This window comes from Thamnophis sirtalis, unplaced genomic scaffold, assembly GCF_051295495.1.
Source record: "Thamnophis sirtalis isolate CommonGarterSnake01/CBP01778 unplaced genomic scaffold, rThaSir2_p1.2 scaffold_8, whole genome shotgun sequence".
NCBI lineage: Eukaryota > Metazoa > Chordata > Lepidosauria > Squamata > Natricidae > Thamnophis > Thamnophis sirtalis.
In genome coordinates this window covers 38,850,270-38,864,624 of record NW_028261388.1, presented here as the reverse complement: position 1 = coordinate 38,864,624, position 14,355 = coordinate 38,850,270, and the positions used below count along the sequence as shown (strand labels likewise).

Here is a 14,355-nt window from a genome sequence, read left to right as displayed (position 1 = left end):
TGATGAGTCTGTGGAAATTTCACTAAACAAACTCACATTCAAGGGTAACCTCAGGAACAAGTGTGAAAAAACATTCTTACTTCTTTGCACTTACTGCATTGCAAACACTGCATCAACAGTTTTATTTAGGTTAATCCGCTCCTTTTGGGAGAAAAGTATCAGCAAATACTGCCTACAAGTTTCTGTGGGAATTTTAGATAAGATTTCATTGATAATTTTTTTAAAAAAATATTGATTCCACAGTAATAATTCACCACAAGAGAACAATTCTGAAAAATGAAGAGACTAGAGAAAAAGTAACTGAAATTAAAACTCAACAGGGCAAAATCTCTCCACAGATATTATTTAAAACCACACTAATATATATATATATATATATATATATATATATATATATATATATATATATATATATATATATATATATATATATATATATATATATATATATATATATATATAAAGATAAACAAAAGACAAACAAAACATAAAACATACAACCTTTAGCTATATGAAACAGTTAAAACCACACTAATTGAGACTCAAATAAATTATTAAAAAGTGATCCAAGTTCAAGAATAGACCAGCAACATTATGTAGTACTGTCTAAAAACACTGTAAAAGTTCAATTTCTTTCAGGTGACTGAAAGTGATCTAATAAGAGGCACAAACAAGTGCGCAAAAAATGTAAGGTAACAAGAAGAAATAAAAACAACAAATTAAAAAACATATAACAGAAAAACTTTTAAGAATAATAAGTGCAGCTTTAAATATATGCTAAGCAGGTAATGTCCAAGGAATCAACTTAGACAATTTATTTGATTGCAGAAAAATTAAATGAAGTCTTTTATTTATTACGGATATATAGAATACATACCCAAACCATTACCAATTTTCTCTAGGAAGACTTAAAGTAATTAAAGCAGGCTAAGATAATAAGTATATTCTGCGACATCATAAGAAACCCATACTAATTAATCATTGGACCATGATGGCAATCACTGTTTTAAAAAGAACTGAATAGTTTTTCAACCTATGAACATAAATATGTAACTTATTCTTTGAATACCGTATTGATAGAAGTGATTCTGTTGAAACTGTATTCTTGGACTTTCACAGAATTTCTGACTAAATTCTTCATCGAAGAGTCTAAGTAATCTTAGCCATCATGGAATAATAGGATCTGCCCTTTCATGGACTGCTAATTTGTGGGGGGAAAGTGAAGAGAAGAAAAAATGGACAATTTTCTCAAAAGAAAGAAATGAAATGAAGAAGCATTTATGCTGGTGCTAATTCTTTTTCATTTGTTTAGGAATTAGGAGTAAATTAGAAATAAGAAGTGAACTGGTCAAGTTTGCAGTTAATACCATGTTTCCCCGAAAATAAGATAGGGTTTTATTTTCTTTTGACTCACGAAATAAAAGCTTGGCCTTATTTTCAGGGAGGTCTTATTAGTTTTGAGGTGCAGAAAGCCCCTTAATCTTGGCCTGTGGCCCACAGATCAGCTGATCCAGAGAGGGCCAGAAGTTCTGTCTCTGTTTCTGGCACACTCTTGCCAGCCCTAGCGTCACTGGACTGCTGCTCTTTTTGTGGCTGCCAGTAAGAGAAGGGGCAAGGTAGCTAGGATTTGCAGGAGCAGCCTCTGTGAGGCCATTCTGCATGGATGACAGGTGCATATGAGGTGTGTGGAGCACGTTCCCCACTCCCCCCCAGGAAATGGTGGGGACCGGCTGCGCATACATTTAAACATTTTAGAGGAGGGCTTATTTTAACGCATGCATTCAAAAGCCCAATTGGGCTTATTATCCCAGGAGGTCTTATTTTCGGGAAAACAAGGTACCAAATCATGTAGTGGTGAAAAACAAAAATTGTGAAATGTTTTAAGCTGGGTGCATGATCAGCCAGGTGGCAAATGATTATCAATTTAAATAAATAAAAAGTGATATACATGGAAGATGGAAAATAAACAAACATCACAAATATTAAACGGTGTGCCTAAGTTGTCTACAACTAACAAGAAATGGACCTTAATGTCATAGTGGATCAATGAAGATGTCAACTCATCTGGAGTTATGAGAAAAGACAAATCCATGCTATGGAATCATTAGGAATGAGATGGGAAATGAAGTGTCAGCATTATAATGTGCTTATATTTCTACCTATATTCATCTATATTTCCAATACTGTGTTCAATTCCAGTCATTTGAAAAGGGATATAGAAGAACTAGGAAAAAGGAAACTAGTCATCAAAGCTCAAACAAGAAAAGACTCAAATATTTGGCACAATTTAGCACAGAAAAAGTGCAAATGATATGACTGAGTTATACAGAATTCTCAGGGACGTGCAGTCAGGGGAGGCATGGGAGGCAGGGCCTCACCACTGTCATCATGAAAAGAAAAGAAAATTAAAAGGAAAAAGGCTGAGGTAGTTGCTGCCAGAGTCACAGTGGATGACTCTGCTTAGTGCTTAACTGTTTAAAAAAGCCTCTTAGAAAAGTGCCCTCTGCAGGAGGAGGCGAGAGAACCACGTGCCTCATTTAGTCTATCTTTATGATTACTTGAGCAGACTTAAGCAAGGGTTAAAAGCCGAAAAATTCCTTATGTAGATGCGGCAGGTGGTTCTCTCGCCTCCTCCTATAGAGGGCACCTTTTTTAGAGGCTTTTTTTAAACAGTTAAGCAGAGTCATTCATTGGAGGCTCTGGCAGCAGCTAACCCAGCCTGACCTCAGCAGCTCTTGCCTTTTTATTTTTACATTTTTTACATTTTCATCATGACAGACAAGAGCAGAGTTGAAATCCTCTGTGATTGTGAAAAAGCTGGAAAAGGTATGTGGGTCGGAGGGAGGGGGAGGAGTTCAAAATTAATGTAATTTGTAAGTAATTTTTTATTGTAAGTAATTTGTGTGTGTGTGTGTGTGCGTCTTTGTTTCTTCACTTCACTCAAACTCTCTCTCAATTTGAGAGAGAGTTTGTTTAAGAAGAGAGGGGCAGCCTTGTTTGAGAAGAGAGGGGCAGCCCGCCAGCAGAGGCGGGTCTTTTACCCACCTCTGTTGGCAGACTGGCGCTTTCTTTCTTTTGCCCACTGTGCCCCCCTTCTCTTTTTCCTCTCCCCCCACCAGGAGCCCCGTCCTTCTCCCCTCCCCCTTTCCTCCTCTTCCTCTCCCCTTTCTTCACCGTCTGCAACTGAGCGAGGAGGCACCGCAGGGCCAGGCCCCTCGCACCCATGTCCAGCCCGCTGGAGCTCGCCGCACCGGGGGAGGAATGAGACCCCGTTGCCCCACAGAGCCCACTGCCACTTGAGCGGGGAGGACGAGGAGGAGGAGGAGGACGGGGAGAAGAGCAGTGAGGCTTTGTGCCAGCCAGCCGGCCAGGCGGGGAGTAGGTCGGGTGGGGGTGGGTGGGCTGGCTGGCTGGCTGGGGAGGGGGATCATGGCCGCTCAGGTGGCCCCTGCCCCTGCCGCCAGCAGCTTGGGTGTCCCGGCTCCATCCAAGCTGAAGAAAGCGGAGGATTGTTCATTGGAGGAGGTGGGGGGCGAGGCGGTGGAGCGCAGCGGCGGCGAGAAGCAGTTGTAAAGTGAAGGTCCAAACGCCGGGGCTTCGGGGCTTCGGCAGGGCTTTCGGAAAGCCCCGCCGAAGCCCCGGCGCCACTTTCTGAAAGCCCCATTGAAGCCCCGCCACTGTGTCCGCCATACAGGTGGGATGCATACCTCTCTATGGACACAGCGGCAGCACTTTAAAAAACCCTGCCAAAGCCCCACCGCTGTGGCGGACACAGCGCCAAAAGCCCAGCCGAAGCCCCACCGCTGGCAGACATAGGACGGCTTTTGCCCACTGGCCTCACCAGCCATAAACCTCACCACACGTCACTGAGAATTCTGCATGGAGAAACTGAACAGGGATAATCTGCCCCTGTCTCAAAGGTCTAATACTAAGATTCTTCCAATGAAGGTGATTGGAAGGAAATTTGAAATAGAAAAAAATTGTTTACTCGTGTTATAACTACCCTATGGAATCTTATGATCAGCAACCCTTTCTTGAAGAACACCCAGAACATATAATTTATTCAGAATATGGCAACACAAGCAGTTGTGACTTTAGTCCACCCATGTTACACTATCAATGCATGAATTGTACTGGCTAACACTGGGCTTCCAAATACAATTCAAGGTGATGGTAGTTGCCTATGAGGTTCTTCCTGGCATACTGTATGATTATATGTGGAATCATGGGTCTCCAGTTCTCTCTGCTTCCCATATACAGCCCGGCAAGGCTAACATATATCAAGTTCCATCAATTAAACAATGCCTTCTCTGCCATAGTCCCTTCCCTGTGGAATACTCCCATCCCACAAATAAAATTAATTATCCCTATTTTGCCAGCCCTTAAGAATACCCTGAAGACATATTTCTTCTTTCAAGTGCTAGTCCAGGAAATTAGATGAATGTACCTTATGAGTCCTTTGTATGATCCTCTTCCATAGTATATTTTATCTTATTATGCTTTATTATTTTACCATTTTGTTTTAGGATTATTTTAACCCTTAAATTTTGTTAACTAAGTTGAAAGAATCACTTTATGAAGTGAGATGGGCAGCATATAATTTTAATTAAGTAATAGTGGAGGACTATATAAATTGAGGAAATAAATAATGGCAGACCTTTACCAGACCTAACTGCCAATCTTATTTTTTTCTTTATTTATTCAGAGATACTATCAACAGTAACCTTTTTCAGATTACTTTTATTCTAAAAATCCTTGGTTTATATATGTTCTTGTATCGTATATGTACTTCCATAAACCCAAACCCATTTATATAACTTCAATATTGCAGTACTGGCAGCTTCCTAGGATCCTCTCTAGCTATACTTAGATACAAAGTAATATTTCCACCACTCCTAGAAGAAATGACTAGATGACATTCTGCCCATAGAAGTGTCAATCTTACAGGGAGCCTGAAGAGTTCTTTTCCCCTTCCCAAGGAAATAATTACCTCAGGCATCTTCAGGCATCATTTTTACATAGGTAGCATTTGTGAAAGTAATTCTGCTAAATTGTATACATTGCTGTGTAAAAATAATGAGATTATTTTACATACAGTGAAAGTCAATGTACACTGCTATGTATATAATTTTATACAGTAACACAGATTTGGTAAAAGCAAAGCTAGATGGTGTGTTTTCTGAGGGAGTCCTGATCAGTAACAAGAAAAGTAGCAATTTTATAGCAAAATAATGGAGTATATCCTTTCAAACAATCAAAATCAGTCAGAATCAATTAATAAAGGCATATTACACAATGCTGGAGTATCTTAATCTTTTTTTAGGATTACCCTCATGCACTTTATGTGATCCTGTCCTGTATTTTTTTATATCCATGCTATTTATTGCAAGACATAATTTCAGTTAGTACACAGCAAAGTTAGATACCTCCTTGAAAAGAAATAGGGGCAGAAAAACTCACCAGGATGCCATCATTATCCCTGTGTCAGCAACTGGACATTGCATGATCCCTGCCTCTAATTACCTCTTCACACTGTACAATGACACCAAGAATTACTTTGTATTGCACCTGGATTGCTTCAAGTAGGCTATCATTTGTTTGGCTTAATGTAACACTCCTTAACCTCCCTAAATTAAATCACTGTTGTGTTAGAAAACACAAATGCAGGGCTTCCTGGCTTCCATCAGCACACTACAGTTTCAGCAATCTGGAAACGGAATAACCCAATGACTGAGCATGGTGACTCTGGAAGGCAAAGGGAAGTTGATTTCAAAAGCAAGAATAGCTATTTATAGATGTTCCACAAAATAAAAGGAAGTATAGATAATCTGGGATCTTCGGGATATCAGACATCTTTGATAGAGAGAAAGAAACCACAAACTTTCCTATGCAGATAAACTGTAACAGGAATGAAAACTATAATGGGTTTAAAACTTTCTGAAAGCTTATTAGTCCCCTCCAATTTTCTAGTTCTTAAGACAATTGCAGACTAAGACAAGAATTGGAAGATTGATTGGTTGATATTATTTGAAATGTTCACCATTCCAAATCACCACCCCCTTTCCTTCCATATCAAAGCATGCTAGACTGTAGAAGTGATTTTTTTTAAAGGATGATCTAAAAATGATTTCGTCCTTCTGCTGCAGATTTATAATCTGGAGATTATTCAATGTTTATGAGAGAATAGAGAGTATTAATTTGTATTCGTGGAGTATGGACAAAAAGAGTAATAATGACTGCTTTGCAAATCAAGTCATTTGTGTGGAAAACTGTTTCCTCTCTCAGAGCTCAAAGAATCTTCAGCCTGCCCTTATCATGCTAACTCTCCATATTCTCTGTAGATTTACAAAATATATTTCTTTGCATGGAATCAACTACAAAGAAATTCCAGAGATGGCACCCTTAGGAAAAGAAAAATATTTCAGTAATTTATGTTCTTCATCACACTAAATATTGTGGCAACTCATTCCCAGATTAAGTCTCACTGAATCAAATCAAGAGGAGAGGTTTAGAACAGGAAAAAAATTCTCTTAAACAGTTATGTGATGAAGAAAAGGGTATACTATTGATATATGAAACAAGATTGTATGTCAAATACACTGTTTTCTATTTGCTCAGCATCTTGCTCTCTGTGCCTCTCATTGCTTTATATAATATCGAGGAGGTAGCGTGCCTGCAAAGAAATCCAAAAATCTTTATTTGCAATCCAAAAAGTTCTTAATCCACAAAGAAATTAAAGGGGAAAAAACCTTACCTGTCATCCACAGGAAAGTGGTCCAGCCCAGTAAGACCCTGTCCATCTTGTAGTCTGTCCAGGCAGAAGAACAGCAGGGAAGGAAGCAGAGCCAGAAAGTAAATAAAGCTCCTTGTTTTGAATACTGTGAAGTGGCACGTAGAACAGTTCTTTCCGTTATCTGCAGGTCTTCCACCACACAACTCAGTGTGTGAATAGACAGAGTTCTGAATGGGAGCTACCATTCTGCTAGGGGGAAACAAAAGCATGCAACGTTCTATTCTAATAATTCTATTCTCTCTTGCTTTATTTACCAATCTTGGGCAGGAGATAAAATCACTGTTAGCCAGTTATTTTACTCAAACCAAATCCAGATTGAAAATATATTTAAATCTTATTATGTTTTTAAGCATCACCTCCCCTGACATCATTCTTAGACTACAAGAGTGTCTAAATCACATGGCAGTCCATTGAAACTGTCCAGGAACAGAGAGAGTTCATCACTGGAAATTCTTAGGGTCAACCAGCCTGCCTAAAAAGTCCAATCATATCTAAAAGGCGTGAGTGAAAATTAAAAGAAGAGACTAATGTTTAAATAAAGTTGCATGATTTTTCACCTCATAATTTTACAATACTGTAGAATGAAACTGAAAAAGGAGCACTTATCTACAACTTTGTATTTGCATCAATTAGAGAAAGGGAAGAAGGTAAGGCAAGCAATGAAACTTTTGTGACCATTTCCTTCAAAGTGATTTATAATGTCTTCATAGCATTTCCCAGCTGTTGCGGAAAGTGTTGTAAAGCCTGCCCTCAATACTATTATTTTGGCACAACACTGATTGAATTATTGTAAAAAACACTATAAGTTGCTAGTGGAGATGCCGTTTGTAACAGGTAAGTGCAATTATCAGGCACAACCTGTTAAAATTCTATAGATTGTTCTACTGTTCATGTTCTAACCTTATTCCATTGAATCTAGTGGTGAAATCTCCTTCAAGCTGTAATGTGCAGCAAAGTAGTTGATATGTTATTTAAATATGGATGAGTTCCCATATACACTTGATACATTTAGTAACAATAATAGATGCAGGATGATTCTATACACTATAGTTTCCAAACATTTAAAAATTGTTTTAATATGCAATTTTCTTCCCCCCACCCCCACCCCAAATGCAAAACTCACTGGCTGATGTTCCTGCTGGCAGAGCAAGCATCAAGTCATGAAGAACCAACAGAGGAAATAAATGTAGCTATAAAACAAGTACCAGTATATCTCAATTTGGAATAATGAGATACACTGAGACCTTCCATGTACCATTTTTAGCAGGGGGCACTAAAAATAGAATCAGAATGGTGGAAATGGTCATTTAGATCATCAAGTTGAAACCCCCACCCAAAAAAGAAATTCAAATTAAAACAGCCCAGACTTTTGATTGTGTTGCCATTTCTTGACTCTATTCTACTCCCTCCCTCAGTAAATGCTTACACTGCTGAAGTGCTCTTACGTTGGAAAACAGGTTTTTATATGACTAGAATTTTTACTGCTATATTACATTTTCTATGTCTGAATGACATCATAGAATGAATGAGCTTCAGTCTTGGCTTCCATTTATGTAAATTCCTTCATTTTTTTCAAGAGTGCTACTATATTCTGTTCAGTGATTCCCCCTTCTGAAATTGTCTTATTCTCTTCATAAAACTAAGGTGTCAATTCCAAGATAATCTTTGTTGCTCTTCTCTGATCCTCTTCCAGGTTTTTTTTCTGAAGTGTTCTTAAGATACCCCAAACTCAACCCCGTAAGTCAAAATGGAATCTGACTAAAGCAGAAAAAAATGGAAAATAGTTCCTGTGATTTAGAAATCTTTATTGATCAAAAGTTTCCAACACTGCATTTGCTTTTTTTCTGTAGTCATATCCCATGGCTAGCTAATAGTTTGCAATCAGTTACCATTCCCATCACTTTTTCACAATTACTATTATACAAACTATATCTGAGCATCTATATTTGTTTCCAAAGTAAAGACACTTGTATATGTCCAGCTCATTCGGTTATTTTCAAATCACTTCTCCAACTAGCAAATTCATTATGAATGTTATTTCTGTGTTCTTATATATTAGCTACCCTACACTATCCCATATCATGTCATTTGCAAATATAGCATGTATCCCTATTAATATCCGTCACTATTAAAAATAATGAAAAGTAGAGGATATCAAACCATCTCAGAGAGGACACCTCTCAATATTTTCCCCCAATTTGATGAGAAACCATTAATGAGCACTTTTTTAGCACACTTTTTCAGCAATGTATTTTTTTTCTTTATCCAGTCCACACAACATGCTAATCAAGGTATCATAGGAGATATTGTCAAATGCTTTGTGGAAGTCAAACTGAATTGTCTCCAGCATAATCATAACCCATTAAGGAAGCTACTTTGTCTCCTTAATTTTGTTCTTTTGGCTCCACATGGCCCTTTTCTGAGGACCTTTAATTACTGTTCAAAACTCTATAGAATAAACATTTCTATTAATTTAGCTACCCTAACAAATAAACATTGACAACTGCCACCAAATACTTTGTCTTTATACCAACTCAGTTACATTCAAAGAAGCTCAAATAATTTTTCTTCACTCCAAAAGAGATCACTTCATGAACATTTAACTGTATTTTCTCCATGGAAAATGTTAATAGAAAACATTTACATTAGCTAATAGACAAGTATTTAGTAATATAAACAGAATCTACAGGATCCACTCTGGATCAGTCACTGGGACCAGACATTTTGTCATCCCAGCTTTTGGAATCATGCTGGAGCCCATTCTCAGGAAACTTTTCTCTAGAAAAAAAAATTCTCTAAAGAGAAGTTCCCTGAGAATGGAGTTCAGCATGAGTCCAAAAGCTCGGAAGACAAAACGTCTGGTCCGGATTGGTTTTGCAACATTATTATTTGCCTTCATTCATGACAGATTCTAATTGGGACATTAAAGACACTTCTATACTAAGCCTGTTTTCATAAATATACATTTAATTTTCAATTGTTCAGATTCCATCCCAACCACTAGTTCACTTCTTAACTGACTTCAGATTTATTTTGAGTTAAAACAGAACATTTGGAAAAACTATTTTTCCCAAAGAAAATATCAAACTATCTGTAGATTGTAAATGCACAGAGAAATACCTAATTCAGCTATCAGATATATTTTACATTGTGGTAAAAAGGAATGACAACGATTCAATATAGGAAGATGGATTTTCTCTGAACATAACTGTAAATATTTCTAAAGTAGTTTTCTTCTATTAGTAAATCAATAGCAATAGCACTCAGACTTATGTACCACTCCATAGTGCTTTACAGCACTCTCTGGGTGATTTACAATGTCAGCATATTTCTCCCAACAATTTGGATCCTCATTTTACTGACCTTGAAAAGATGGGCAACTGAGTCAACCTTGACCCCGTCAGGACTGAACTCCAGATTGTGGGCAGACTTTGCATGCAACTGCTTTCTAATCAATGCACCAACAAGGCTCAATCCAAATAATCACATTTCTATAAAAGCTGTGTATTGTATTGCAATTTCTCCAGTGCTTCTATAGGAATAAAATAGGAGATTAAGAGATACTAAGTAATGTAGAGCAGTAACAGACAAAATATGAGGTATATCTGTAACCAACATTTTATCTTTATATATGCACATTTCAGGATCAAAGTGGTACAAAATGATTGTACCACAATTAACTATGCATAATCTAACTTGTGTTTAAGAAATACTGAAGTATTCAGATCCTTAATTATTACAGAAATTTTACATTTGGAAATTAATTGTGCTTTTATGTCTATCTACACATTTTTTTTCAGCACTGCTTTTACCTTGCAGCAATTTCCATAGAAACAGTTATTTCTATAGCTCTGTGAGTATCAGGCAGCCCTCAACAAATATATGTTGCTAAATTACTTCATTGCATTCACTAAAGCTGGCATGTCACAGAAAGTACCCATGAATAGTGCATGCATTGACTTCATATTATTCAATGAGTGAATTTTTTCATGCACTGTAACCATTTCTTTGTGGTTACATTCTATGTGGAATCTTTCTCCTCACATTTACAATAAATTAGCCTGAGTTGATTTTATACAAATGTTTTTAAACCATAAATAAATGACAGTTGAAGCTCTTAAACATATTATATTGTTTCAGGCTGAATTCAGTGAATGTTTGTTTTGCAGTCTTTCAACAATCAGATGTAATGTGTACATGCTCATCATTCACATATTTTAAAGCTGTTGTCAAGTTGGTCTTCTAAGGACAGCTTACTATCAGGCAATGTACAATAAAGGACACAGCAAAAAAAACTATTTAGAAGAGTGTCAGACAATGCATGACTCCCCAAGGTCCATATTTCGTTTCCAGCTTTGAAGGTCATGGTGCTATCTATAGTTACAAAGCAAAAAGCTCTGTCAAATGTTGTAGAAGAGTTTGTTATTAAATCCTATTATATGCTGTCACCTGATATCGACATGTGTGTGTGTGTGTGCGTGTGTGTAGCAATTCTTATACATGACATTTGATCAGTAAGAGCAACAGAGTCCCCAGCCTTGGAGATTACAATATAATACCTTTTCTAACTTGATGCCTTTTCAATTTCCTGCCAGCCAAGAATAATAAGGAATTGATCTGAGAAAAAGCAGTTATACATACAAGGGCATAAGTGTACAATTTATACTTAATAACCAATTATCCCACAGATAAACAATGTAAACACTGTATGAGTGTATTTACTTGGAAAATTCAGCCAAATATGACACTAACCATGGAAAAGGTATTTAGCAAATATCTGATGCTAGACATCACTATAAAATGATGCCAGTCCTGACTTGTTGATTTGCAGATATTTTGGTTGATATTCCAGTAGTCTTAGTCTAGGTTCCTATTTAATAAAAGTAAATTAAAATTTAACAACTCATCAAAGGAGTTGAAGCACCATAGACGGTATGGGAAAAGACTTCTCTTTCCCAAGCTGTGCAATGTCCTATCTAATGCTATTTGCATGCAGGCACATAAAGGTGTTGCTATATAAAACTTTTAATGATGTCCAAAAACTAGATTTCCAAAAATTACAAAACGCCTTGAAGAAACAGCGGAAAGTACTACCAGAAACCTCTGTAGTTAACCAATGCCACGAATTCACTTTCTATAACATACTTTAACCAAGTTAGGATGCCATCAATGTAACCTATTCTTATTTGAGGACAAAACCAAAAATAACAAATCACTTGAAATTATGCTATTCAAATTAATCATTTGAAAGTAATGAATTGTTGAGCATTTCAAAGAAGGTGCTTAAGTTATCCTCAGGTCACAGAGAGGAAACTGCTTATACTGACTAGCAGAGCAAAAGGAACAAAGCAAGTGTAAGTTCTTGACTTTAGAGAAGCAATTTAATCTGTCAAAAACAAAAAGCATGGGTATTCTTTTCTAGCCATTATTTCCTCAAGACTATTAACTACACAATAGTTAAGTCTCTTTGTTTAACTGCACAATAAAAGCTTCCAACCAGTCAAGCACATTTTGTTGGCCAAAAATTAGTATATGACTCATTCCCGATCTCCTCTGCTCTTTTATTCCATACAACAGCTTTGCTTACTTATAGATTACATTAGCTGGCATTCCAAAAGCAATCTTTTTTATTTGCATGATATGGTATAGCAGAGCAGGTGCCAGAGCATGGCCCATGATTTTCTCCTAGCGGAGAAAATCACAAAAAAACCTAAAATGTCTCATAAAAATATTTTCTTTGGGGAAAATAGTATTGAGAATTAAGATTTCCCTTGTAAATTAGATAGAGGTTACAGGTTGGAGGGTAGGAGAGAATACTAATCTAAGTTTTTTTGTTGCTAACGTTGCAGGTTAATGGCAGCTCTTTGTCCTATTGACAGTGAATCTAAAACTCAAGATTGGCATGGAATTTCTCTCCAAAAAGAAGTAGAGCCTGCATTTTCAGCTGAATGTATTATTAAGTGATCTACTTCAAAACAAAAATAGCAGGAGACACTTAAAATACCCTTAGCTGTACTGAGGTTAGACCAGATTCTAACAGATTGGATTAGATTCATTTATTTCAATACCGTTCAGAAGAAGCTTCAAGATACCTAAAAACTATTTGTAACCAGTTATCTCAAAACACTTGCTTGGATTTAATTCACACTCTCAATATTTATATAAACACACCCAACACTTCAATCTCCATCCAAGAAGTGAATTGAGTGACTGCAGTGATATGACGCAGGCTTAAATTCCAAGTAGTTTCTTACTGACTCAAAGATAAATAAATAAATAGTACTTCAAACTGGCAGGGGCCCGATAACCAGAATAAGCAATAAAAATTAAATTAATAAATAAATATATAAAAAATTTAAAGGCCAGTTTGGTCTACCTGTTAAAGCACCAGACTAGAAAACAAAAGTCAGTGAGTTTTAGTCCCATATTAGGCATGAAAACCAAAGTGGATCACTTTGGACCAACCATTTTCAGTCCAACAATCTCACAAGGGTGTTATGGAAAAAAATAGAATGGAAGAGGTATTCGGCATATTTTATGCCTTTAATTTATAAAAATGGTAAAAGCAGGATATAAATGAAAAAATAAAATATGCTGTATTGATTCCTTTAGTAAGTAAATCAAAATAAGAAACTGCATGTTTTGAGATTTTGGTTTCTCTCCTTCTGCTTAGAACAGATCTGTGTTACCAGGTTTAACTTTATACAGGTAGTCCTCCACTTACAACAGTTCACTTAATGACCATTCAAAGTTATAGCATTGAAAAAAATGACTTATGGCCATTTTTCACACATGACCATTGCAGCATCCCCATGGTCACCTGATTTACATTCGGAAGTTTGACAACTAGCTCACATTTATGACATTTTCAGTGTCCCAGGGTCATGTGATCACCTTTTGTAACCTTTGGACAGGCAAAGTCAATGGGGAAACCATATTCACTTAACAACCATGTTACTAATATAACAATTGAAATGATTCACTTAACAACAATGGCAAGAAAAGTCGTAAAGTGGGGCAAAACTGACTTAACAAATTTCTCACTTAGCAACATAAATTTTGGGCTGAATTGTGGTTGTAAGTTGAGGACTACCTGTAGTCTTTTCCCACCAAAGGCTGTACAGTATTAATGGGAGTGGGAGTGGGGCTTTACTGTCCAAAGATAACATTATGTTGCTTGCTCTAGCAAAAGAGGGTAGGAAAAGAGCTATCCGAATAGAACATGAATACCAGGATAGAAAAACAAACATACAAGAGCACACAACAAATACAAACTTAATGTAAACTGCTCCAAACTTGATTGCAGAAAATACGACTTCAGCAACAGAGTGGCCAATGTCTGGAATGCACTACCCGATTCTGCTGTTACATCTTCAAATCCCCATAACATTAACCTTAAACTGTCTACTATTGACCTCACTCCATTCCTAATAGGTCTGTAAGGGGCATGCATAAGCGCTCCATTGTGCCTAGCGTCCCTGTCCTACTGTCTCCATTTGTTGGTACCCATTTCATTCATACTCATGTTTATTCTTATACCTATTGTCTTGTAGACGATTGAC

The 14,355-nt window shown here is 36.9% G+C and overlaps 1 protein-coding gene across 2 annotated transcripts in view; it reads right to left on the bottom strand.

The window, feature by feature from the left end:
* Window positions 1–14,355, bottom strand: part of ILDR2 (immunoglobulin like domain containing receptor 2) — an 81,105-nt gene that overhangs the window by 47,650 nt on the left and 19,100 nt on the right. For both annotated transcript variants that reach the window (XM_087721486.1, XM_087721487.1), the window contains exon 3: window positions 6,755–6,979. In XM_087721486.1, the coding sequence (XP_087577612.1) occupies window positions 6,755–6,800 (46 nt within the window). In that variant the 5' untranslated portion in view covers window positions 6,801–6,979. The remainder of the gene's footprint in view (window positions 1–6,754; window positions 6,980–14,355) is intronic.